Source organism: Anas acuta, chromosome 6 (genome assembly GCF_963932015.1).
Source record: "Anas acuta chromosome 6, bAnaAcu1.1, whole genome shotgun sequence".
Lineage (NCBI taxonomy): Eukaryota > Metazoa > Chordata > Aves > Anseriformes > Anatidae > Anas > Anas acuta.
Genome location: NC_088984.1, coordinates 9060756 through 9088674, shown reverse-complemented (window position 1 = coordinate 9088674; position 27919 = coordinate 9060756). Strand labels below are relative to the sequence as shown.

Here is a 27919-nt window from a genome sequence, read left to right as displayed (position 1 = left end):
TGCATTGCATCCTGTTGCTTCTGAATTCAGTTCCTGGTACGTTTGCTGGAAAAACTACTGTCACATTCTTCATTAGATAGAAACAATTTATGAGAGGGAGCAAGCACCCAACTTGTAAGGATTTGGTTCAATTGCCAAAATTTAGTGGCTATTAAACTCTCCTTTTATTACCCTAGATAGAGACAGGCTTCTGCAGAGTACTTGTTGGAGCAGGGATTTTGATGAGATGTAGGTCCTGTGAACGTCTATGTCCGTGTTGGTGTATTGCATTCCTCATGGAGGGAGGCAGGGAAGTCTCTACGACAGTGCTGTTGGTGCAGCATCTCAGTAATGTTAGCTCACTACAAGGGGACAATAAACACAAAAGCTTAGTGAGCACAACCTGGTGCAGAGCTTGGGCTAGAGGAGTCTGAGTCAGATTCCCCTGCTATGCCACTGTAAAGGAAAAAAACACTAAGAGAAATAAAATATGTGCAGCGGCAAGATCCTTAGCTTGAAATATAGGAATTCTATCATCTGTTGGCATATGGGCAACTGAAAGAAAAAATTGTGTGGAAACTGTATTGATATTAATGGCTTTGAAAACTTTATATATGGGAGAGAAAGGATACTTAAAGTTCAGCCTGTCAAAACGTGGATTTGGGGAATTAAAGATGTTGTACATTAAAGATTAAAAAGCTCTAATCAGTAATGACATGCACAAACAATCCTGCTAGGCAAGGAAAAATGTAACAAGTAAGATGAAAGTTAATATATTCCATCTCTTTCCAGGCTAAAAGTGAACAGATCAGTGTGAGACACCTGACATCAGGAAACTGGGAAGTTATTAAAATCCTGGCATATGATGAAAATACTCAAAAGATGTAAGCACTACTCTCTTTGTCTGTTTATAAAAATATCAGAGTTATTAAAGTGGAATCCATTTAACTGGAAATAGTGTATCTAAAATTAAGCAACAATATTTCTTTCATTTTTGAGCATTACCATAAAGTGTACACTCCTGAGTACATAAAATGCAGCTGTAAGACAATTTATCTGCCAGGGTATTACTGTGTGTGTCTTTATGCAGAGGGAAAAGGAACATACTGTGACATCAGTTGCCTCATTATGGTTTCTAAATACAAGAAATCAATGCACAATGCATCCGTAATAACATTTTTGTGGCCTTTCCCTGGGTTCCAGAAAAGCAAGTCATACCAAATTTTTAGTACTTGATAAAACCCCAAATACTTAATTTTTCCAGCTTGTGTGTGAAGTCTCTGGACTTTGATGATCTGACTCAAATTCTTAATACCAAATAATATGGAGAGCATTATCCAAACCCCTGATTTCACACAGATCATTCAAAGAAAGAGAAATTTTCCCAAAGCCCCACTTGATATTACATTGGAAAGGAAATGCACCACATAACTAGTGATTCCTGGGAGTAGTAAAGAACTGACACACAATGTCTGAAGGCTCCAGATGACTTTAGTGAGTCTTGGTGAGCCTTTGTATCTATCTGCACACTGCAAAAAATAAATACGTGTCCAATCCTGACTTTCTTTGAAGTAAATGGTATTTCAGCAAGGACATTGTGTGGCTGCAACAATGTCTGTCATCTCCAGAGTCTCAGGGTGTGCTCAGCCTGCAGAGAGATGGCAGACTGCAGGTGAGTTGTCTCGGCCACTTGAGAGGACTTCCTTACCCTCCTTCTGCCTTGCAAGCAGAAACTTTTTGGGAATGTCATCTGGGACACAACAAGGACTTTCCTTGCAGCAGCTCTACTAAGCTGCTTTCCACCCACGTAACCTTGCCTGTAAAGCATTCCCCAGGGTGCTAGCTTCTGTCCCTAGGTAGAAGAAAGAGTCTACAGCTCAAAAAGGCTTTTGGGTATCACAATGCCTATTGTATTTTATGATATAATTTCAGTGTGACCTTTTTCTGCTCCTTGGATTTATATTACAAACTCTTGCAGAGAAGGAAGAACTTTTTGTTCTGTATTTGTTATGTGCAGAAAGGAGTCCTGGTTGCTACTGGAGCTCCTGGACATTACAGAAATCGAACAGAAACCATGAAATACTATATTTGTTGCTGTTTTGATATTAAAGCATATAGCATTTGAAATAAGTATTCTGTATACAAAATTTTCATTTCTTCTTGGGAGTTTCTAATAAAAAAAAAATGTAATTATGTCTTGCACCAATCTAAGAACCACACAGATCAGACTGTTTATGAAACCGAGTTTAATTTTCTTCATCTTTTGGGTGCAGTTATTTCTTAAGCACTGAAGAATCTCCAAGAGGAAGACAGCTGCACAGGTAAGAAATACACATGGCTGTGTTAACAACATATTCATCCCAAGCCACAAGTGCTAAACTGGCATAATTGTTGCTTTGGGGGTTGGGTAGACTATGTAAAAGTGAGTACACTTAAACTGTAAGAAGGAAAGAATCAGAATTTTTCAAAACTAGAAAAGCTGATATTTTATGTTAAAAAAAAGATAACTATTTTCACAAAAATGTTTTTACACTTATGTCTTCACTGGCACTTTAAAACCATTTAAATAGCTGGACTGAAAGGCAATCATGTAATATGTCTGTGTTTTTAAAACTGATGAAAATCTTCCAAATACAGATAAAAACAAAACAACAACAACAACAACAACAACAACAACAACAAAACTTCTTACACAAACCTCAGTGCTTAAATCTGAAGTTGATGATGGTAACAACCAATGTTGTTACTCCAGAGCTCTATTAGCTATTGAAACCCCAGTCTTGCTTTGGGTAGGTTTTGGATCTTATCCACGTTGCCAAGTTTATAGAATGGTAATTCACTCAATCCTTTGAAAACAGCTTGCATCAGGGTCAAAATAAGATGGTGATAGTTTGGCAGGTTTGGGGAGTGAAAGCAATTCTGTCACTTTGAAAAACTATTTCTTGGTTTATTGTATTTTATTCCAATGGAAAAATGTTTATGATGTATTTTTTTTTCCCCAGTGTGTCAACAGTGGGATCATTGAATCGTCAGTGCCTCTCATGTAACTTCCTGAAAGACCAGTGCACATACTTCAGTGCAAAGTTTAGCCCCATGAATAGGCACTTTTTACTGCATTGTAAAGGTAGGTCAAATGCATAGCTTGTATTTATACCGTGTTTCCTTCTAAGTTAATGTTTTCCTTTGAGAAACACATTAGTCTGGAGTCTAACATTTAGCTCAGTAGTGGATTACTCAACATTTTATACCGAGCTTATTGCAAAACAATAAGTAAGAAAGTTCTGTGTAAAAGCTAAATAAATAAGTGGTATCAGAAAGTTGCTTCAATCTTAGTAAAGGACATTGACTTTTAAATTCACCCTGAATAAAAATCCTTTACAAAAAATATGGGATTTTATAGTGATAGCACTGTGGTTCATAACAATGAGTGGACCAATTAGCTTCATTATAGTATTGGGATTGATCTTCTGCAACTATATCTAGTTAAAAAAAAATGAGGGCCTTCTTACTGTAACACTATGTCTATATAACACTGTAACACTATGTGTGTATGGATATAATATGTGTATAATAAATGTCTAGTATATCTATCTGTACTCCTCATCTGTACATGCATGGGTATATATATGGGTATGTGTGTATCTACCAAAAAACAGTTAAGGTTTAATCCACATAGACTGATCCTCTTTATCAACAGAATTGCAATAAATAACTTTTACCTTTTTTTGCTAAGTGCATTCCAGCAGCACTAAATGGCACCAGTTCAGAGCTGGTATGTACAAACAGAAAACTAGAGCCATTCCACACCGAGAATAAACACTGATCAATAAGTGAGATTATAAAGAGGTTCAGAAAAACATGAGACAATCAGTGATAAAGTTTATAGCTAGGCCTATCAACCTTGAAACTTGTAGTGTTTTACAGACAATGTTCCTCTAGTACCTTGCTCAACTAACATCAGAATGAAAATAGTGGAACCCTTCATCTGAAATACATGTAACTTGCCCATTCTATTTGCATACATTTTTCTATTTCTTTTGAAACTGTACATGGTTTTACACACACACACAAAATAAAATAAAAAAGAATCTGCCTGCTTCAGAATTGAATCTATTTGAACAAACTATGAATATATATTGGCTAAAATAAGGTGTGTTTTTGTTGTTGTTCTTTTTGGGTTTTGGTAGAAGTGCACCTGTAATACATAGCTGATCATAAGAAATAAATATACCAAGTGTATGGTTTATACATGGTTAAAGCTGTCGTAGAAGTTATGGAACTAATCCTGATGCCCTTATCTGAGTAAAGACAGCACCGGTAATGAGCTCCTCATTAAGCAGAGTATGCAAAGTTTTCCCTAGTGCTTGGCACAGTCCCTAGAGGGGGATGTCTCAGACTCCTGCAAGAAGGAGTGCTGGTAAATTGGGAAGAGTTTTTTGTTCTGAGTTAGCAATGTCCTAGGGCCCAAAAACATAGCTTTATTTTTATTTATTTTTTTGGTAATTTTAAATTTGTTCCTTTGGTATCAAACCATGGATGCCAGTAGGAGCTTGTGCATGAAATTACTCACAAGCTCATGACTTCCAGTGACTGGAGATTCCAGCTCTCTGAGCTGGTAGGACCATAGATCACCTCCCAGGTTAAACCTATACTTCACTGAACTGCATCCAGCAGTCTGTCCTAAGATGGGCAGGGATTGATAAAACACCATTTTTATTTTTTTTTCTTACCTCTAACATTAATGTGTATTAAGATTATTCAGAAGTCTTCCCTTCTGTTGGTCAGCGCTTGGCAGTTCTGGCAGTTCCCTTGTACTGCCACAGCTCTGTAAAATGCCTATGATGGTGTGGATCTATGACAGTATTGTTGACAGCAACATTACCACAGAACTGCTTGCAAGTGTACAAGGTAAACTAACTTGAGGAAACAGGTGACACCACATCTACGTGCATACACAATCATTTTCCAACAACAAAAAGCCTGTCTGAATTGTTGTGAAAACAAGTCTACCCCAGAGATTCAAAAATCTATGGGGAACTCTGGACTGGTTTGATCTGTGCAAGTTTCTTCCGCCTTCTGTTTACCCATAAGCATATTTATTAGGATAATTTTTTCTTCTTAATTACCCTCAGCCAGATCTGTCTCAGTATACAGGTTGTATCCATCTCCAGAAGGTCTCCAGAGACTCTCCTGAGTGAGGTGTTAATTTCTAGTCTGGTAGAAGGAGGACCAGCTCTCAGCCTCTCAGTCTTGGCAAGCATCACACTTTTTTTTTTTTTCTAACCTGCTTGTGGATTTTTCCTTTAGCACTTCATAAACACTGACAGATGTAAGTCTCTCAATTCAAATAAGATAGGGAGTAATTCACAAAGGGAGTAATTGCTTAGTGTTAGTTATAGGAGGTCAGTGACAAACCCAAGAGCGTGCTTAATTCCAATAAACTTTAATGCTTTGAATAACACAGCACCTTTAACACAAGTCTTTCTCCTTTCTGATTGGCTTTTAATCTCCTTTAATGTCTTTTATTTATTCATTTATTTATTTTGAAATCTGGCATCATTCCTCCATTTTCTTTTAGAATGACAAATAGAGATGGCCAGGAAAATGCCAGTGCTTTCCCCTCCAAAATAACATGTTCTGAATAACTGTTTTTCTTAAAACAGAATTCAGAGCAAAGCACATTTAAAAGAAGTAAAAAGGACTGGAAAAATAAATAAATAAATAAATAAATAAGGACTACTGAAGAAATTCTCTTATTTAAAAGCTAAGGCAGAAAACTATGATTTGTCAGCAGTCTTCCTGTAAGATTTTTGTCAATACTGTCCCTTGAGGCAGAGAATTAAATTGGTAAAAATCTTCGGTGGAGGCTGTGAATGGCATCATGCTATTTATTTCAGGTAGTTAAGTTCCCTAGGCTTGTGCCACAATTAATTGAGGGAGACAACCTCCTTAGGATGACTCAAAACACATGAATTAAACTTTCTGTGAACTGTTCTCAAGGTATTTTTTTTTCTCCAGAGAATATATAAGGAGTTGGAAATCTTAATTTCAAAGGAGGGTCCATATCTGCCATAGGGTTCTCAGGCACTTCGGCTTTTCTGCATCATCCTTCCTAGCCCAGTAGTGGCTACCTGCATGTAATTGAAGCTCTTGTCTTACCAAGATAAAACTAAATTTCCTCTACACAAATTCCATGTTTGGGGGAGGTGGGGAGTGGGACAACTCATGAAGTAAGATTAAATTACATTACACCTAGATTTAACAGTGACATTGTTGCTATTACAGAGCTGAGATACTAAAGGAGCTTCTTGAGCAGATAATTAAGTGAAATATGTGATAATTTTTCAACACCTCTGTAGTTTTTCCATAAAGAATATAAGTGGATATTATCATTAATTCAATTTCCCATCAACCTAAAGTTACGGCTTTGGAATGTCAAACTGCTGTATTTTAGAAAGTGCCTTTAAGTGCCTCTAATTTTTATACTCTTCACTTGTTGCTAAACATGGAGATAAAAAGAAAAAAGATCTCCTTCTAGGTGCAGGAAGTAAGACTGCTTGTTGAAGAGACAGAACGCAGCCTCAGTTTCACACCATTGGTCCTTGGCCTTAACCATGTCCTTTCCAAGAGAGACTGATGGAATTACTGCTGTATTTTATGTGAAGCATATGTACAGGGCTTGTGGGATCTGTCCTTATGAGGTTCCTTGTGTTCTCATTCTTTGTTATTTACTGAAATACAAGTACTAACCACCCTACACTTGCTCTGTTTTTTTTTTTTTTCTGTCTTCAACACAGGCCCAGGTGTTCCAGTCGTTAGTGTGCACAGTACAAGTAACAGTGGAAGTGAGTATTCCTTATGGACTAGGTATATTTCATTTTTGTCCTTGATTGATTTGGGGACTGTGGAGGAGGAGGGGGAAGATGGTTGCAAGTAAATGAAAACTAACAGATGTGTCATTCATAAAAAGTTATATTATTTACCATTTAACAACACACACATCTGAAAATGATACAGAAAGAAGGCAATCAAATGACTAAAACTTTTCCAGACTTTTCACATGCATTTTATACTAAGTGCTTATCTTTCATCTTCTATTTACACCTGAGTTAATTAGACGGCAGGTTGGTCTTCATCCCGTTCACTTTCTATGTAAATTATGCTGCCTTTACTGCAGACCTTCAGATTTTTAGTGATGTTTTTTAAAGTTATAATCCAATTATCTTGAACTGAAGTACAGTCCTTGGAGGACTGGTCATAAAATCTGACCTACATGCAATGAACTTAGTCCTGCTCTTACATTTCTCAAATCAGACCAACTCCACTGACATTTTCAATTAAGACAAATCCAAAAACAAGGCCTTTTTAGGAAGGTATTCAATACTTCTAATTTTGAAATTTTACTCATTACCTTCTGCATATTGACACCAAACCTATAGCCAGGTATTTCCTGGCTGTTTGGGATGCTTTGTAATAGAAGACTATCCTTGAGCATCAGAGTTTTCCTCGCTTAAGATATTTCTCGAGTGCAGTAGGGGTAACAACACTACCACCAACTCCACTGTGGTTCCACATAGCGTGAAGGTGTGGATTGGAGGAAAGGTTGAATCTTTCCATTCAAATCTACTAGATCAATCCTTACCTGTCCCAGTTTCATTCAATAGATTATCCCCAGAATTTTTCCCAGAATCCAGAAATTATGTACTCTGCTTGCCTGTATTCCTTTTGCCCTTGCCAGCCACAGATGACAACAACAGATGACCTAACCTTGCATGTTGAAGTAGCATACTAATCAATAGTATCGTGCTAGCAAGCATTAATTAATGTTTGCACTTCAGCTTTGTATTTTTTTTTGATGTCACTGTTGACAGTATTTGTAAATCTCAGTGCCATGTCACACCAAGGGGAAGGAGTTTTATCCAACTCAGTAAGAGGTAGATACTGCTAAAGTAAAATTAATTGACTTCTGTAGAGCTACTCAATTCTGTGAAGGTACTCTTTGGCTCTTTATTATTCGTATCTAAACTACTACTGATAGTGAATCATTGTTAAGAGATTTATGTTGAGCATCTTAAAAGAAATAAAGCAAGTAAGGATAGAGGGATGTTGTTTGCTGTAAAAATGAGAAAGCAAATAATGAGAGATAATTTATCTACAGTGTTAGATTATCCTCTTCAATTAATAAAACAATGATTATGGATTACTTCAATTATTTCATCCTCAGACTATAATTACACCATTTTGGTTGACTGCCCAGAAAAGGCATTGTCTCTTTTTGACCTAAGCACAGGGTTTATTGTTTAATGAAAAATATACATTTTGGAAACAAGATTGTTAATTTGAGTGAATAAAAGAAAAGAAAAAAAAAGACTAATCATTCTTCCATATGCAAAAGGATTGCTTCACATCTGTCTGCAGCTTTAAACCAAACTAAGTCTTACTCTTGGCTGAAGTGCAGAAGACAGAGAAGGACATGAAATGATCAAGTATAGCTGTAATGGCTAAATATTGATTTGGAATATGTAGCCTGAAGAAGTGTGCTTACTCGGGGCTTAGGATATTGCCAAGCAGACTAGCCTGTGACATCTGCTGTTAGTATTTGTCAGGGATACTACTTTTCATGTTGGTCATCAGTGATATCATTGTTAGTGCTTAAAGAAAACAAAGCATGCTGAAGCCAGAAATGAGAGTAGTTGTATATGTTCTGAATTAAACTGATTGCCCTTGAATTGCAAAGCAGTTGCATTATATCTATATTTAATATTGTATATTAAAAAAAAATAAAGAAGGAAATAATTTACAAGAGTTGTTACTGCACATTTGTGTCCTTTCCTTTAATTTTTTTTTTTTTTTGAATATTGATTTCTCTTTGAATGATGGTTTTCTGTAACTCTCAGCTTGTTTTTTCTTCCTGTTTTCTACAGATTTTTATATTTTGGAGAATAATGCTCTGTTGAAAGAAGCTGTTTTGAAGAAAAAGAATTCCAGAACTGAAATTAAAATGCTGCACATTGAGGATTACGGTAAATTTGGCAAAATATTATTTTAACAAACAAAAAGCTTTCTTGAATTGTTACTGTTTTTCATCTGTGTAACTACCAGCCTTTAATGTCTTGCTCTTTTCTTAAAAGAACTCCCTTTACAGTTGTCACTGCCAAAAGATTTCACGGATCGAACCCAGTATGCCCTTCTATTAATAATGTAAGTATTTGTATAGAATCATATAAAATAATAAAAAGTACTACATAGAAAACATATAATTCCATAATTAGAAAATGTAATTTTTCATTGTCTCACGGATTTGAGTTGATAAATTAAAAGACTTTTTCTGAGGTAGATTTTGTTTTAGGCACTGTATGGAAGAGATGCCTGTTGGGTTTTTTTTGGGTGGTGGTAGCGGTGTTGATCTTGTCAAACCTAGTTTGACCACTAACAAGTGGTGCCTTTCATATTGCTCAGCTACAGCTACTTCCTTGCTTACATTTTCAGCTGTGTTACAATTGTTACTGTATTCCAGCTGCTGAAAGTTTGAAAAAGAATGCTTACCATTGTCCTTGGTAATAATGGTTTAAATGGGTATCAGTTTTGTTGGAAAGGAAATGTCATATAACATCTTGATCTATATAACATCTTGAACTACATGCACCTAGATGTATATAAAGAAAAGACAGACATTTAAAATAGTGAAGTGTTAGATACGAAGTGTTTTTTTGAGCTCCATTTCAGCTGCAATTTGACAAGGGCTTATGAAAAAGAGAGGCAGAAAAGGAAGAAAGATGATTAAAAGAGAATGTGAGTTTAAAAAAAAATGTACCTAATATTCCTCTGCAGTCCAACCTGAATCCCTAGTTAGGTGTACAAAGGTTTCTGATACTTTGTTTCCTAAGCTGGAGGGTAAATATGGCATGTAAGATCTAACATGCTGCAGTGATTGCTTTAGAGACTCTCCAATCCTCTGGTGAAGTTTCACCTTCTCCGAGTCACACGTTTTGCCAGGATCTGGTTTGCTTATGTGGTCTCAGCTCTGTCTGCAGAGCTTTTGCACTGGTGGCCAGTTTCACTCCTCTGAATAAAGTCCTTTTTTGATGGCTGAGGTTCTTATTTTGACTGTAATTTTTGGTAGCAGCAAATGCTTCTGTGTAGTGTTCTTGTGCTCTCTGGATTGATAGGGTTACAATTCTAAGAAAAGTTGGAATAGAAAAAGGGAAGAAAGTTTGGTGTTATTCTCATAGTCACACAATAGCAAATATATTTTTTCAAATCACTGAAAAAATATAGCCATATCAAAAGTGTATGACTATAATAAGGCTCCTACATTTATGAAAGGCGCATACAGATAAATGTGAACTCCCAAGATATGGCACCCAGGCTACTGAATCTTGGAAGGGAGCCTGTATCAGTGGGTTGTGGACCCAGCATAAAACCCAGATGCGAATGCTGTACAGCTCCATGTTGTCATAAGCTCAGTTTAAGGCCTATATCCTAAATATCCTGTACCCTTCATGGTAAGGATTTTGTGAAGATTCAACTACTAGTAGTTGCAAAGCATGCTGCAGTGCAGAAATAGATCATTGTATTGCTATGTTAAAATCTATGTTCATCTGTGTATGACCAGACTATCTAACAAATAGGTATCATATAGAAGCCAGTTTTGTTGTTTAGAGCTATTATTCTTCCAGGAATTGTGATGCAAAGGCCATAACATGCTAAATAGATTATAACACTTTTTTTCCATTTGTTCTCCTAAACAACTAATACATTTCACACTTGGTTTCCTTCTGATATAATACATGCAATGTAGCTATAGATTAGAGAGGTGTACAGTAATTGCTTGAAAATGTGATTATCATCTCTTTTCTATATAATTAAGATCAAAGTTTAAATTCCAGATCCTTGATTTTCTCATTATGATTCACCTTACTCATTAAAAAAGTATGATACACTCTTTAGTAACACACAGGAAATGATTAAGTAAAGATTCTGGCATTTAATCCGGATAATAAAATGAGAGGTGATAATCATTCTTTATTTTTTCTTGAACGTAATTAACCTCATTCCTTCAAAATCTTTAGGATAATGTATCTTAAATGACAGCATTTATTATTTAACACCATTTAAAATTGTCCAATATGTAGGTGGATATTGTAAAACCAAATCAGTGGAGAGTTTGTTCTGATTTTCAAGGGAAAAAAACAGCAGGGTACTCTCCAAAGTAACAGTGAATCGTCTCCAAGAGGTTTCTGTTTGTTTGTTTGTTTACTTGTTATATTTTGGTAATAAACAGGAATCACTTCACCTGTTACTGAAACAATGAAAGATTTAGGCCTTGCCCAAGCAATCAAATCTGTTTATGACTCCAGTTAATACACTTTTGGGGCTGGTAGCATAAGACAAAAGACAGCAAGGTTGGAAGTGAAGACTTTTACAGCTTCAGGAATAACTCATTATAAGACTAACAGAAATGTAGAGAGGCATAATACAAGTACTGGAAGATATTCAAGATGTGGGGTATAAGGCTTTATATATTGATAGTCATGTTGCATACCTTTCAATTTTGTATGACTCGTTATATTACTCGTTTTAACTGGCAGCTGTTGCCAGTGAAGAGTTGATGCTTGTCTACAAGGTGAAGCATAAAGTACATGGTGAATTCCCCTACTTTGGTTGCAAAATGCTTGCAAAGGAGGATGTACCTAAAAGCATTTTTATTTAGCCAGTTCTTCCCCTGTAAGACAGCTGCAAAGTTTAATTTTGGGGGGATCTTTAAGTCACATGAATGATTCACTAGTTGCTTTGCAGACCATCCATCCAGTGTGTTCATTCTTCCTGTTTTGACCAATACAAAGCAGTATTTCACTACTCTCTTGTGCTTGTGTTACATTAAAGTCTGATTTTCTTTCCTCTCCTTTGAACTTCATAGCATTTCTCATGGCCCAGAGGGAGAATTCATTTAGCTGTAGGCTAAAAGAGGGACAGGCTAGAGTTTTACTCCAGCTGTTTCATTTGCAGTAGTGGTCCCAGTGCTATGGGCCATAATCAGCCTTCTCAATCCCCTTTTCTTCACTCTTGTCCCCAAAAAGGAGTTAGGGAATTGTTGAGCTAAGATCTGTCCTCCTTTAGCTTCCCCTATCTTTTAGCTTCTTTCACTCCCCACTCCCAGCAGTACACATCCTGCAATGTGAATAAAATGCATTTTCAATCTTTCCTAGAGAAAGACAAGAGGAAATTCAAAACTTCACCTCCTTTTCTGGTAACACATCTCTTCCTCTCACAATTGTATTTTCAACATCTTCAGCCTTGAGGGTCTGAGAAAGATATTTTAAGAATAACAATCTTTTTCTTGTATTGTATTGTCTACTTCAGGCCTATGTATCACATGATTTTGCCCTGGTAATAGAGTAACTTCTGGTGATGTATTTTAATTTGTTTGGCCATATCTTCAGGGAGGAGTTATAAATACGCTAATGGTTTCTAGTTGGAGTCTGGTATATCTTAAAAGGGTACATGTATATGGAAAAAATATTTGGGATTTTCTGTTCTCAGTGTGTGAGGCTATTCAGGTTCCCTTTTTGACCAGTAATGGCGGGTGTGCTTGAAAGCTGAACAAGAGATGCCCATGAAATCTGAAAATGAAGTGGATTTTTTCCATTATACTAGTTTTTGCGAAATGGTATTCTTTTCCCACTCAGTTTCACTGTAAGAAAGATTTTTGTCAGTAATATTTCTTTGTCTATAGTAGGTAGATTTTATCATTTGAGATGTCTTTCTTATGTTTGTTATCAAGATGCCTTTTCCATATACTGCATATCAAATCCACTGCTTGGCAGAAATAGATGTACAGGAAATTAAGCAGTGATAATGGCAGTTATTTTCCACATATATTTTGAAATTGTTTTTCTCTCTGTTTGGTCAACTGTATAACTTCTAAAGTTCTGATTTACAATCTTCCCACTTAGTTTTTAAATGGTGCGAAACCTGAAATAAATTTTGCTGCAGTCATGGTGTGAGATTGGCAGAGGAGTAGAACTTAGAGTACAGCAGCAACAGCCTCTCTGGTAACATTATATTATCCCCTGAAGGCTGTAACTCTAGTCATGAACAGAGACTTCAGTTAAAGCTTTTGGTTATAGAATCCTAAATAACAGATTCTTCTCTTTTCAGCAGTTTACGAACTTATGATGAGCTGCCCCTTTTCCCAGACAGTCTGCAGTGTATGTGACTGCCTTGCAAGAATCATACAAACTACCCACTAAGGTCAATGATATTGGTATATTATTGATGGCTTCTGTCTGTTTAAATGGTGCCTCGATGGTGAACTTCTGCAGTTTCCCAAGTTGTCAGCAGTCGTGCTGCCACAGAGGACTCATAATCCGGGTGTAGTCACTGTTGAAGACACAAACTAGGCAGCACTTAAGCTCCAAACTTTGAAAGTCAGAAGAAAAAAAAAAAAAAGTGCAAGTGCTATCACATACAAGAAGGAAAAAAAAACGAACCAGAAAATGTTAGGCGTCTTCTTATCTTCTTCATTTGAATCATTCTACTCCTGTTGCTTGACTCTGGAGATGACAGGGATACTGCTCCTTAAGGAACCCCTGAATGATTGCAAAGATGTAACTTTGCTTATGCATTTTGGTGTTGGCTTTGATTTTACTGTAGTACTTTGCTTCCCTTATGTTTACCCACAGTCAGGTGGGAAGAAGACTTCTGTGTTTGTATTACAAACAAGCATAAATGGTATGGACTTTCACTCAGGCTTACCAGAGGGGTCATGAAATAATCCTATGAACAGGGTACCACTGAACAAGAGTGAATTGTAATTGGACTGTAAGTAATAATGAGTGCAAAACAAAAACTGACCTTTGAGAAAGCTGGAATCCCAAGACAAACTTCACAAATCAGGCTGTACATCTATTATTGCACCGCAGTAACAAACCTACTTTGTTCCAGAGCCCTCAGGGTGATGTTCAAACTTGCATAAAGGATTAATACTTTGCAGAAGTCTCATTTAAGGGCAAAAGTGGGGCCTAAGAGGTGCATAGAATATACAGTCTCTCTGTGGAGAACAGAGTCACACCTCAGATAATCAGTATTATTTTAGAGTAGCAGCTAAAGAGTAAAGAGACCTTTTGAAGCTAATGGGAATTTTGACATGTACCTCAATGGAAATGGCTTTAAATGCCTGTCAAAGACTACTTATGTGGACATTCTTGAAATAAATTAGCCACTGGAAAATTGCTTCCAAAAGCAATATGTCAAACAACTCATCACAAAGGAGAGTGGTAGATGTGTTTAAAGTCTGAGCCTAAAAGTAGCCCAGCTGTGCCCTCCAGAGAAAGAGCTTGGAAAAACATTGCTGTCAGTTCTCACCCACAGAAAATCTTGCTGAAGTTCTAATATACTTTTTTTTTTTTTTTTCAATAGAAGTAATTATCTGAGGGTGGCATCTTTCACTTAAAACACTATCTTGGTTTAAAGCATCTTCTGGTACTGAAGAAAGCTTGCAAATGTGATGGTTCTTCCTCTTTTCCCAAGTGCCTAGATACGTAACACATAAATGAGAACGCTATTTGTTTTGTTCTTAATTTAGGTGGGAGGGATGTGGGCTGATTCATGATAATTTCACTTGTGCATTAAACTGTTTTAAAGATAACCAGCCAGACAAGGATATTTCTGACAGATTTTCTTAATTTGAAAAGTTAAAAGAGCTTTACTTTAAAAAAAAAAAAAAAGATTGGAGGATTGAGGCTGCTGCTATTCTCCTATTGGAAATAGTGGTAGAAGCTCTGTGAAACGATCTACGTCAATGCAGAGTGCTTCTGAAAACCTTGATCTGTACAATTACCATACACTTTAAAAGAAACTTTCTTCTCCTGCTCTTTTACAAATAATAATGATAATATAATTTTGAAACTTGTGTTTTCTGCAGAGCCCACTCGACAATGAGTATTTCCAAATTCATTGCTCTACATTGTTTGCATTTATTGTAATGGTGTGTAATCACAACTGAATGGTTAAGCAAACAAAAACCACTCTTCCTTTCTTTTTATAAATCCATATATAAAATTGTTACATAGGACAATGATGAATGAAGCATAAAATATTTTGACTAACTCTACAAGTAAGTAATGCAGATGATACAGAAGCTATGTATACATGGTAGGTCTTGCTGAATTTGAGAACATATGTATTCATCATATGCTTGCAAATTAATAGGGAGATTACCTTGAAGGTGTTCTATGCTATCCACAGCCAAAAAAAAAAAAAAAAAGGAAAAAAAAAGATAATAAACATTATCTTATTGTACATATAAGACAGCAGTTATTGTACAAGATTTTTATCTCTCTTTCCTCCCCCCAGGTTTTTATAAGTCTCTGAAGCTAAAGCTTCTCTGGCAAAATAATCATTTCTGTCTTCATCTTTCTTTCACCTTAGACAGGATATTCCCACAGACACTGTCCAATCTAATTTCCATACAGCCAGCACAGACACTTTTACATTTTAATTTGTATTCAGCTGGCAGATGCAGCCTGCATAGAAGTATTTTGCATTTTGTAGAACTTCATGGTAGCCTGCTCTCTTATTCTGTGTTTATCTTGGGGAAGAAATAATGCCAAGCTTCCCTTTTAAAACTGGTATTTTGTTTTCTTTGAAAGGAAAATAGAATATTTGCCTTCAATATAAAATGCTTTTTGTTCCTCTAGACACTGCATTCTCCCATTCTTTTCCACCTTTTCTTCTCTAAAATACTTTTTTTTTTTTTTAAGTCATAAAATAAACTTATCATTCCTGCCTGAATCCATTTCTTGCTGTGAGTTTGGATGGAGAAAATGTAATTTTCTCCAACGTGTACTTTAGTCTTCTTTGTACCATATTTCAGAAAATCCATTTGAGGACACAATAATGCAATTATTTATTTTTGAAGATGGCAACCTTCTATATACAACGTATTATATATCCTACAAAATCATACTCAAAGTACTGAATGAATATTCCTTTTTTTCTGTTTAGTGCAACTTAACAAATTTTACATGAGCTTTCTCAGAACTGAACTAGCCATTAGTGATTATATTATTTTTTGTTCACTTTAAACACTACATGCTTTGATTTTCTGTTTGTTTCTCAGCTATTGGCAACACCACAGCATAATGGTTTTAAAGTTAAATTATTTTGCTTACTGCTACTGCAGATACAGCAGCACTAGCTAATGGGATAGTATCGATGGAAGGGACAGTAATTCAACATGATTGCATAAACAACTGAATTCTGCCATCTAGGTTAATTAAAATATCAGAGAACAGCAAAGTGCATCACATTGTCAATAGTCTTCGTTTCTGTCTGGTGTGTTGGTATTTGCAGTGATGAAGCTCCAGGCAGCCAGTTGGTTACAGATAAGTTTCACATTGACTGGGACTCAGTGCTTGTCAACTCTGATAATGTCATCGTAGCTCGATTTGATGGCAGAGGGAGTGGATTTCAAGGCCTCAAGATCTTACAAGAAGTCCACCGATGCTTAGGATCAGTGGAAGTGAAGGACCAAATAGCAGCCGTAGAGTACGTATGTGCAAACTTTTCTTCTTTTACCCTGCTTCCACCTTGATGAATAAACGTTTTTGAATGAAACTGCCCAGAATGGTTTATCTGCATAGTAAATAATACTAATGTTTATTTTTTAATGCAGTTGCAGATATTGAAATAATAACCTTTTCATTACAAACAGCAAATTAAAGATCAAAGAGATGCTTGCTTTATATGTTGGTGCTTCTCTTTGGTAAAGCTGTCCTTCAGTGTGCCGTCTAGATATGTCATCTATGCTACTTTGTATTTGTCTGTATTCCTTATAAAAACTTCTTACAGCAAAAATGATAATGTTTAACTGTTTTTGTGTTAAAATTTTTTAGGTCTATATGGTAGGATGCTGCTCTCATTTTCACCATGGAGCTTTCAAGTAATTTTACAATGCAAATGAAGTTATAATGTTGTAAATGAGAACAAAATCTGGGCCAATGTCTACATATTTCTCATTTGTATTGTCATTCTTTGATATAAATCCACCAGCTGCAGAAGAAAGTAGTCTCTCTGTAGATTAATCACACATAGCTTTGACAACCCTCTTTACTCAGGGTGCCAGTAGGCTAATATCAAGGTCTGGATGGACTCTTTCTAGGGACCTTCAAGGAAAGACAAGGGCAGACTTTCAGCTGGCTATGTTTTTTATTGTTGTTGTTTTTTCTTCTTCTTTGAAAGGGTTTAATGCTTGAACCTATGCATGAGTAGGTATCTGTGTATCTGTATCTGATATGACAGAGCTGGGCACTGAGGCTCCTGGCGTTTATGTTGGTCAGGAATGGGCTGCGCTGAGCAGAGCAATTCATCTTCCGAGCATCCAAGTGACCCTTGCAAAACGGCTGTCTGAAGCAGACCACAAGCTGTGCTGTGAGATCTGAGCTCTCTGCTTAAATAATAAGTGGTTTCAACTCCATGATATCTGGCCTCTTTTTGGGTGCGTTGCATGGGGAAAAGGGAGAGAGGAGGTGAGAGGCTGAGAGGAGGTACTGAAGCTGGTTTTGTCTCTTCAAAAGCAGTTGGGTTTTAGCCTCAGGTTATTCTGTCTTTTCTGTATAAAATTCACCATTGCTAATTAAATGCCATGATGAGAGAATTAATTGTTTGGATAATTACCTAGACTCAGGAAGTTGCAGTCATTTTACCTTTAACTGTCTGAAAAATAGACAACTGGTCAAAGCCAGTCATTTAAGCTCTAGTTAATGGAAAATCCTGGCATCTCTGAAGGGTTGCGCTCCCCAGGCAGTGCCTGACATGAGTGGGAAGAAAGGCTGTTTGAGAGTGCTCTTCTCCCTGACAGAGGAACAGATGTAAATGTCCAGTTTAGACAAGATGCTCAAATTCAGGTATCTAAAGTTAGGTAAGATGAGTTCAATGCCATGTGTTTGCCATACAGAGGATGAATTAGAAAAAAAAAAAAATCACATTTCCTAGTGCAATATCACTTTTATTGCTGTAATTTGTTCTTCTACCTTATCCACACGTATAACAGTTCCTCAAAGTACAAATAATTTTCTTTTTTACTTTGGTGAATCTGGTATATAAAGAACTTTTTATTTCCTTTCTCTCTCTCTTTTTTTTTTTTTTTTTTTTGTTTTGTTTCTTGCAGATCATTATTGAAACAGCCCTTTATTGATCCTAAAAGACTGAGTATATTTGGGAAGGTAAGATGCAAAAATAATAGGATAGTAGGATATATCATCATAATTCTTTATGAGAATCCTAGTTCATAAACGAATATATTTATCTCTTTTCTTAAGACAATTTCAGTTATTAAAAGTGGGAGAAATGTTACCATAATTTACTGTATATTCTGTATATTTATTTCTCAGAATGGGTATTTGAAATCAATCAAATCCATTTTATGGTACTGTAGTATTTGCTTTTCAGAATCTGCAGGACAAAATTTTTATTGAAAAACATCTGCTTTCATTAGAAAATTTTAATATCAGCTTAGGTGTTGTAAAAACTTGTTTCTTGCACTTTTACATTTGGGCTACAGTTAAATTGACAATGTCCTTCTAATACAACGTTTATATCTGAATATTTTACTGACTGCCTAAGTTACAACTGAGTTACAAGAACTTTCTTTTGTGTCTTTGCTATTTTGTCAGCTGCTTCATTGTGTAGCATATTGTTGCCTCTAGCATGATTGGGAGCAAGGCAGAGGCTTAACCTTTCATAACAAACTGAATAGCATTTTATTGGTCTGTTAAAAAACAGCAGTTAAATGCCAAATAATTGCTGCTTCTTCTATAAACTATAAACTAGCATGTGCATCTTTTTTTTTTTTTTTTTTTTTTTTTAATTACTATTATTAGTATTTTGTTATCCTGAAAATGAAAATATTTTGTGCCTTTGACCTCAAGGCAACAACAAACCATGGCTAAGTACCTAGACAACACCACAGTCACCAGTTATAGGAACAGCATGTTTTCCACTGTGATACTAATATTTAACACCAGTGTGGTAGCAATTTGGAAGACTAGTTAATGTTTGTGTAGTGTAGTGAAAATGAAGTACTGGCTACTATTAACATCGCAGAGGAGAGTGACCTTCCTCAAAGATGTAAGCTCCTGCCATGCTCCCTGTAGCTACCAAAGCTGTCATTGCAAGAGTATCAGTACCAACAGAACAGTATTTGGTTTGCAGGGCAGCTGTCAGAGATTTTTCAGCTAAGTAGGGGTGATTTCATCCACCAAATGATCACGGCACACATTGCTATTCAGGTTTTAGTGCCTGTTAGCAATGTATATGAAAATACACATGCATGTAATTATATACGTTTCTCCACATGCTCTTCCCACAAATGATTACAAATGTTATTTCTGAATTGAAATCACGAAACATCCCCCAAATATTCCTAACTTCAAAAATTACCACATTTCCTGTAGGAAATTCAACACTTTTCTAACAGTGACATGACAAGCCAAAATTACCATAAAGCATACGTAAATGCAGTTGTAGATATCTGCCAATGTCCATACTGTTATTTTTTATTTTTTTTTACCTCTCAGCACTTTTTTGTTTTATTTTGTGTGTGTGTTTTCAGACGAACAAAAATTCATAAAATTGAAAAGTCAGTTTTAGAATCAGGAAACAAGATCTATTTAACAGCTTCCTAGGGTTAATTGTATTTTACCTCTACTCTGCTTATTTTAGAGTCAATAACAGATCTTCTTTAAAACTTGTTTCCTTTTAACTGTGTACAACAATGTGATAATGAAAGTGTTTGTTTCTATGCATTAAATTGGGTTTACTGATGGAAAAAGAATATTTTGCTTAAAAGTAAGATGACTTTGGAATTGCTTAATGCTAAAAATTCTGGGCTCATGCACACAGTTGTGGAACTCTTTGAGAAGTTTTAGAACTACACAGAAGTAAAATTCTTGTCACAATCAGTAGTGTTAGCTATTCACAAGAGTAACAAGGCTGTCCAGAGGGCACAGTGTGAAAAATACCTACTTCTGACTGCCAGGCAATCTGCCAATATCATCTTGCTTATCCCTGTGAGAGGGATACAAGCCCAAGTGATGTATGATCCAAGGGCTTTTCAGTACTGTTACACAGCAAATTGTGTTTCCATGTAGTTTGCCTTTTTGCCATGAAAGTAGGAAAAGAGCTTGAAAATAAGTTGAAATTTCACAGCCAAACAGCTTCCTGAAAATAGTCAATTAAGCTGTAACCACAGAAATCCAGCCCATGAGTGAGGCACCATATGTCCTTGCATGAGGACATAGGAACTGCTTTCTGTATCATCATTGTGAAGTGATTCTGAAAATTTGATCTCACGGTGTAATGCTTTTGTCCTGGAAAGCCTGGCTGGAAGCGAGGGCACAAGCACAGAGGAAAGAAACTCCTAGGAGAACTAAACCAAGCTCTTAATGAATACATGGCATAAATAATAAATAACATGGCAATAGTTATCCTAGGATTAAAACTGTGCTGTGGAGCTATTGGAAAAGACACAAACAGAATATTAAACAACAGCAAAAATAGAGAACCCAGAGGCAGAAGAAAGTTGCTGTTCTCTTAAACTCTGTGAATTATGAAAGTTGTTGCTGCCCACTCAAAAATTCTTTCTTGACTTAAGTCTACTTCTGTACATGGAGTACTGGACTACTGGGTTACTCTTGGTCTCCTTGGCTGGAATTTCTGTGGGAATAGGGATAACTCAGTTCCTCATACTCCTGTGAAAATCAAGTTCTTATTCTACGTTTCATTTAAAGCGTCCATTCACGTTTACTACACGTTGATTGCAAAGAACACTCCCGTTGGCTTATTTTTCTTAACGAAAGTAAAAGGATTTTCAGATATTCCAGTTCTTCCAGAGAAATCAGATATTGATTAAATATTTAGATGTGAAGACAAGAGCAGGCTGGGTTCAAAAAATATCCACAAGAAACCTGTGTGAGCATTTGACACACTATATTCTCTTTTGGGGTTGTCTGGTGTTTTACACTATTCTTTTCCTGTCATGGGATGATTTCTTCTTTCTGAAAAACAACAATGAAAAGAACTGCAAAAATCATTCTTCCAGCAGTGATGAAGGGAAAACAAAGGTGGCAAATGGAGAAATTTGAACAGCCCATAATATATCATAATATATGAGAAAACCATTGATCCTAGACTCCACAACTCAGAATTTCATTTGCTGTGGGTCTAGAATGACTGTGGGTAACAGATGTGGATTGCCAAAGAAAGAAGCTGTCAAAGAAATCTGTGGACTAAAATTAAAGCTTTCATATGAAGAGAAGCTTTCATGACTCTCTTTTGTCTCACAACTCTTCCCAAGGAGGTATGTTGTAGACATTGCAAGGGAGATGGTGAAGGGATGTGCATAAGGACAGAAAAATGTGGTAAGGCGAGGAGAGGGCTCCCCCTGCTCTGCCCCATGTCTCCCAGCTTCTTCATTCTGCCCACGCTCTGTGCTTTGTAACAAAGCAGCTGACTGGGTGCTCTTGTGGCCAGAAATCACATCACAGAGATTAACATAATATTGAGCAATGTGGCTACATATAGATTTTATTTCTGGAAAGCACTTCAGGACTTGTACCCCTCTGTGGGATGTTTGACAATGCTGCAGCAGAAACCTCATTAATAGCAATAGGATTTAATCTGTGAAGGTCCAAGTGCCAGGAGTAGGACATGCTGAAGTCAGTTCATCATTTTCCCCCATTCCCATACTCTGTCCTGTCAGCAAAATGCTCAGTGTTTCCCAGTAATTTGCAAATGTCTACATTAAATATATTAAAAGTGAATACTTTTTTTTTTTTGGTAGGTTGGTTGTTGTTGTCGTCCTCTCTATGATTTTCATATCTTTTGCTAACTATAGGCTAGTCTGCCATGATGGAACTGTGGAAATTAAATTGAAATATACTCAGTGTTATTTAACTGCTTAGTTTAAAGGTCATGACCAGGCCAAATAAGATCTCTATTCACTCTTAACTGTGTGTTTGTATTTCCATTAAAAGCAATTCTTGCAGATATAAATACATACTGTAGAACAATACCATCAAATTAGAGCAATGCCCTTTAACTTTATTATTGCTAAAAAGAAATAAACAAAGAGAAATCTCAATATTATTTCCTTCATTAGGGTTATGGTGGCTACATTACATCGATGATTCTAAAATCCAGTGAACGGCTCTTCAAATGTGGAGCTGTGGTGGCACCAATTACAGATATGAAGTTGTATGGTGAGTATTCCCTGCCACTCTCCTGTTTGCTAGTCTCTTCAGAATCTCTTTTATTCATCTTAAATAATTGCAGGTAATGTAGCAATATCAGCTAGGTCTAAATTCACGTCCTCATTCTCTACTTTAAATGAATGGCAGCTAACACTGGGACAGTTTACCAAGACATGCAACAGGTCCATTATTGGTAACACTACAGATTTCTGTCAAAATAGTTGTATTTCCCATTTCCACCAAAATTCAGTCAGGCACCCCATTTCCTTAGAACCCAATGCCTTAATCAAAAAATTTAATAAGAATGGAACTTTTAAAGTTAGTGGTAAAATTAATCAGCATATCAATCACATTGTTATTCAATCACAGGACATTTGGTTCTGTATGTGAAGTATTGGGCTTATGCTAGATTGCAGACTGTCGTGCATGGGAGATAAAACCAGATTACTGTAATGCTCTGTTAGCCCCTTTTTTAAGGTATTCTGTTTTTTAAATGAATGCCTTGTTTTCTACTTAATGCCTTAATTAACTTCTCCTGACCATAAGTCAGAACTGAAGCTTTTTGAAATAGACATCACAAGTTTATTTTATTTGTTTATTTATTTATTTATTTATTTAACTTATACAGCATCAGCATTTTCAGAAAGATACCTTGGTATTCCATCAAAAGAGGAAAATACCTATCAGGTGAGTCAGCATAAACAAGTAAATTAAAATGTTAGTTTTACTTCCAAAATTTGGTTCACTCACCTACACCTTTGCATGTGTTTGTTTACTAGGCATCCAGTGTATTACACAATCTTCATGGTTTAAAAGAAGCAAATTTACTAATAGTTCACGGGACAGCTGATAGTAAGTATTACAGATGCAATTACATTTGGGGTCAGAGGTTTTAACAGACATCCAAAGAAATATTAGGCGCACACCTAGCAAGGCCATTTTAGTTGTGTTATGCCTCTGACAGGAGTTTTGGTATTCTGTTTTAATTGTCATTTCTAACTCTAATCTGATGACACTTTTCTTTGCTGAATATTTGTACCTTTTACGTGCTGTATGTTCTAATTTGTTTAAATCTTGTGGATGACCGTCTAGCTACTGAAAAGTATTGTATGAATTATTAATTGAAAACCATACATTTTTAATGGTATTTTAAATTCATAGAGATTCTGCAACTGAGCAAAGAATTATCAGTACATTTGGAGAAGTACAGTACCAAATGGGAAGTTAAACTTTTCAGCTAATTAATTACAAGGTAGTGCCAAAGCATCTGAAGCTGAAGCCATAGGGAACCTTTTAATAGCACCATTAGTTTTAACGGTAGCTAAAACAGATAAAAAAAAAACACAGGGTAAGTTCTAGCACTTTTAATGTAATTACAAGATGTGTCAATCAAGAGAGACTTTGTAATTATGGATTTAAATTTACCTGCAGTATATTTTTCTGAATTTTCCTAATGGATGTAAGACTAGAGAATCAGCCTTGTGCTGATGAGGGCTGGGCGGTACAAGCCCCATCCGGTGTTTCTTCCCGGAGCTGGGGAGGAGGACAGAGGCAATGTACTGGGTGACCAAGCAGGTGTGAGGGTCTTGGGCTTTGCTGATTGTAAATGGCAGCAGCAATTTCTACCCCTCTGAACTCAGCGCTAGAGGGAATTGGGATTCTGATAGCTGTCTAGGCAATGCACTGTGTTTGAGACTATGACTCTGATTGCCTGCTGCCCTTGTTTAATATCACATCCAGTGACACTGCCTAGCCCACTTGCAGCCTTAGCTCTGCAGGGGTAGGGCATGGTAATAAAGTTGCCTGTTTTTACCACACAAAGATTAAGTTACTGATATGTTGCAGAAAGTCCATTACCTGAAGAAGTATGGGCTGTAATAACCCTGTGCAAGCAGTAGAAAATCCGATGTGCTTTCCCTTAACGCAATTATAAACTGTCATGATGTTCAAACAGAATGGTTTTACACACCTCTAACCTATCACAGTGTGTGTAAATCAAGGATAGAGAGAGGAGTCCTTGTGGAGTACCTGGAAGGCACAGCTTCCGCGGGACTTTCAGCTACCTCTCCAGAACCTCCTCTATTATGTACTGCGTTGTTTCCGCTGGTTTGGCTCTGCATGTCTGACCACGGAGGTAGTCAGCTTAGATCTGATTATTACAGACACTGGAAATGTTTTCAGTCAGAGTTGTTTAACAGGTAAACATTTCATATTAGCTCTGCTTTTTCTAATAATGTTCAAATGTCATTGTATTGCAGCTAAAGTCCACTTCCAGCATTCAGCAGAACTAATTAAACATCTAATAAAAGCTGGAGTTAATTACACTATGCAGGTATGTGCAGCTATGGCATCCCCTATAAACATGGCTCAACATTTAACCTCACATTGCTGTTTCTTCACTTGAAAAGGACACTCCCTACCACAGCCCATTTGTGTTACCACAATTTGCAGCTAGAATGCTGTTTCCTTACTGCTGGTATGGACATTAAGAACCATATGTTCATTGTGTTCTTCTGAGCTCTTTCTCCTTCCTTTTCTCCATCTGTTTACCCTACAACACCTTTACAGTCCATATGCACCCTTTGTAATATTCAAATGCTACTATTTTATTCCCTTTTTACCAAAAAACCTCACAGGTCACATGAAAGTAATTTCCTCTCATTTTCAACCCTTGTGTCTATTAAATGGCAGCTAAATTACTGGAGTGCTGCTCCCCTTTCCATGGCTGTATGGAGGGTGAGGGCACAGGGAGGGACAGGCTGGGGCTAGCAGGACAGGGCATGCTGCAGGCATGCAGATTTGCATGGGGCAGAATCGTAGGGTCCCAGGACAGCTGAGGTTGGAAGCCACCTCTGGAAGTCACCTTGTCCAACCCCCTGCTCAGGCAGGGCCATGGTTACATCACCTGGTGATTACCAGAGTTTAAGGTGAATGTGTGGTGAATCTTTTTGCCTCAGACCACCAAAGGTCTTGTCCTAACCTCCATGGCCTGGATTTCTTCAGCCTGCAAAATCCTGTTCAGCTTTCCTTGGGAGAAATTTCCAGTGGCATTTGACTTGAGATAAAACTGCCTATATCCACCTAGGAAGGAGATACGGTAGGCTTTAGGTAAAATAGGAAGACAGTTAAAAATATGAATTAAAAGGTTTTTACTGAACACTTAGAATCTGGGATATTAAGAGAAAAGCAGGAGGTAATTAATCCTCATTGAAGTTGATGGGATTCAAGTACCTAGACACCACTGTAAGTGCCAGCTAAGTAAACTGTTGTAAGCACAGTGACTGAGCATATAAAATTTTTCACTTCTGCAGAGCCCACTGCAGTGGTTGTTTTATCTAAGTTCCAAATTTCAAGAGAGAACAGATTTTGCTTTGAGTTTTATTAGCTTTCCTTGATACAATAAAACTAATGTTATCATCCTGTTGTCATCTAAAACATTTTGAAGATCAGAGAAGGAAAATTAGAGCCCTAAATATTTGAAAAGCCTTTGAAAAACTATTTACTCTCTTCCTTTTTCCTCTGCTAGATTTACCCGGATGAAGGTCATAACATTGCTTCTGAGAAAAGCAAATATCACCTTTACAGCACAATCCTTGGGTTTTTTAGTGCTTGTTTAAAGGAGGAGACACCAATTTTACCACAGGAACCTGAAGAGGATGAATAAGGAATCCTATTTGTGTAGTACTGAAGGGGACTTACTTTGCGGCTCAATAAAACCTTAAATAAAAGTGACTGTGAGATTGCAGATTCTGCAGAAGCTCAAGGGCAGCTAAAGGATATCACAGTGGAACAGCACATTTACAGACAACGAGCTAATAAACTGGAATTCGACTACAAAGTCCAGACATATTACCAAGGGACAAAACCTTTGCCTTTGTGGAAGGTCAACAGTTGGTTACAGTTTCCTGGAAGAACTTAGTTTTGCATAAGTGTAGGGTTAGTGCATGTTTGTTATGTTAAGCCTCACTGTTGGTTCTGTAAGTGGTTGCTCGTTTTTTAATTTAAATGCACATCTTTATTCATCTTTGCATAATGCACAACCTATCATAAGTATTATGGCCACTAATATTTTAAAAGGTGAGCTGCAATCTAACACTTTACTGTAATGTTACAATAAGTGCAATTCTTCCGCTGTCTATTACACATAAGAAACCACAGAGATAATAAAGGGCACGATATTTTCTCTAGTTTCTGCTCAAAGGGGATATATGGTCTAGTGCATCATATAACATTGATATTGAAAATGTTTTTTTTCCCCAATTTCAGCATTTACTATTATTACCGTACCTACTAGTAACCAATAAGGGACTTTTTGGTAGTGTGCTCTTGGTCTTTATGTATATACCCAAGACTCCCTAAGCAGAAAGTCTTTCTGAGCTTGAAGATTTTTTTTCCAACATAATTAACAGCTGTGTTTAAAACAATATCTGCAATTGAAATCTTTCCCCAGTCCAAAATGTATCTATTGTTTCCTTAAAATATGTTTGAGTTGTGTTTTGGTATTGTTTATAGTAGTTAATAGTTTGCTGGTTACACTCTAATTTTAGAATATGCTACTTTCTCACATGTAAATTAGATACATAAATATTAAATTATAGTTTCAGATAAAGAAAATTTATTAACAATGTATAATGCCATTGAGTAATACTTTACTCTTCAAATGAAGAATTATTTTGTATAGTGCATGTTCCTTTTCTTCCATCTGGTCTCCAATTTAATTCTTAAGTTCCTCAAGGTGGCCACGTAGTTGAAACTATCCATTAGTTTTTATTCCAGGGCTGCTTATTAAGTCTGTTGCAACAGGATTTAGATTCAACAGCATCTCAAAGAGGTGATATGTTTTTCATTCAAGGCAAAGGAAGATCCTGACAAGTGAAATTTTATTATTTACTCAGAGGGTGAGACCCTCATACATACATTTATTTGCCAAGGTGAATTACAGCAATAGAAATTGAAACTATGAAATAAACAAGGCAGCCAGTTTGGGTTTGCAGAATATTAACGCTGATCACTAAAATCAAGTGCAATGTTGACTTAATTTGAGGTATCTTCCTGAAGGTATGCGAAAACTCCTGACAGACGCTGTGCAGCTTACATGAGAATAGCTGTAATTTCGTCTTTCTGGGTATACTCCAAGTACTTTCCTACCCAATTAAGAGTTCATTTCTTGTAAGATTAAAAGCAAGTATTTTTTTGGAAGGTAATTTACAGTATTTAGGATGCAAAGTTCTACATATTTTATGAAGAACGGAAATTGTTTTTACCACAATGAAAAATCACCTGAAGGTTTTTATTTGTTATTTTCTTCCAGAATATTTTCTTTAACTCTTAGCATTTATTATGATGCAAATAATTTGACTGAAAGATATGGCTTTATAGAACCCTGAAAAGTCTCTTTCTTTTAATGTTTAGTATTTATCTTGTTTTATTAGCATTTTAAACTATTTTTCATTTAGTTTAATACGATTTTAATGTGCAAGGAAATCTTCTCCCAGTGTCACCACAAAATATGACCTTGCTCTGTGGTATTTATAGCACATATTTTGAGTACCATGATAAGATCATAAAAAAAAAGTTTCAGGCAAGTGTGCAAAAACCACATTGGGTGTACATGTGTTGAGTGTACAGCCAGGTTACGTGAGGAGGTTAATTCTTATCAACCTGCACTGGCTGTTTCACTGTGAGAC

The 27919-nt window shown here is 36.4% G+C and overlaps 1 protein-coding gene across 5 annotated transcripts in view; it reads left to right on the top strand.

The window, feature by feature from the left end:
• The window catches only part of DPP10 (dipeptidyl peptidase like 10), a 471329-nt gene extending 444910 nt beyond the window's left edge, over positions 1 to 26419 (top strand). For all 5 annotated transcript variants that reach the window (XM_068687295.1, XM_068687296.1, XM_068687297.1 and 2 more), the window contains exons 14-26: positions 772 to 863; positions 2253 to 2300; positions 2982 to 3103; positions 6777 to 6824; positions 8904 to 9002; positions 9111 to 9180; positions 16336 to 16530; positions 18152 to 18206; positions 22142 to 22241; positions 22861 to 22919; positions 23012 to 23084; positions 24491 to 24564; positions 25759 to 26419. In XM_068687295.1, the coding sequence (XP_068543396.1) occupies positions 772 to 863; positions 2253 to 2300; positions 2982 to 3103; positions 6777 to 6824; positions 8904 to 9002; positions 9111 to 9180; positions 16336 to 16530; positions 18152 to 18206; positions 22142 to 22241; positions 22861 to 22919; positions 23012 to 23084; positions 24491 to 24564; positions 25759 to 25896 (1173 nt within the window). In that variant the 3' untranslated portion in view covers positions 25897 to 26419. The remainder of the gene's footprint in view (positions 1 to 771; positions 864 to 2252; positions 2301 to 2981; positions 3104 to 6776; positions 6825 to 8903; positions 9003 to 9110; positions 9181 to 16335; positions 16531 to 18151; positions 18207 to 22141; positions 22242 to 22860; positions 22920 to 23011; positions 23085 to 24490; positions 24565 to 25758) is intronic.
• Positions 26420 to 27919: the final 1500 nt, after the last annotated feature.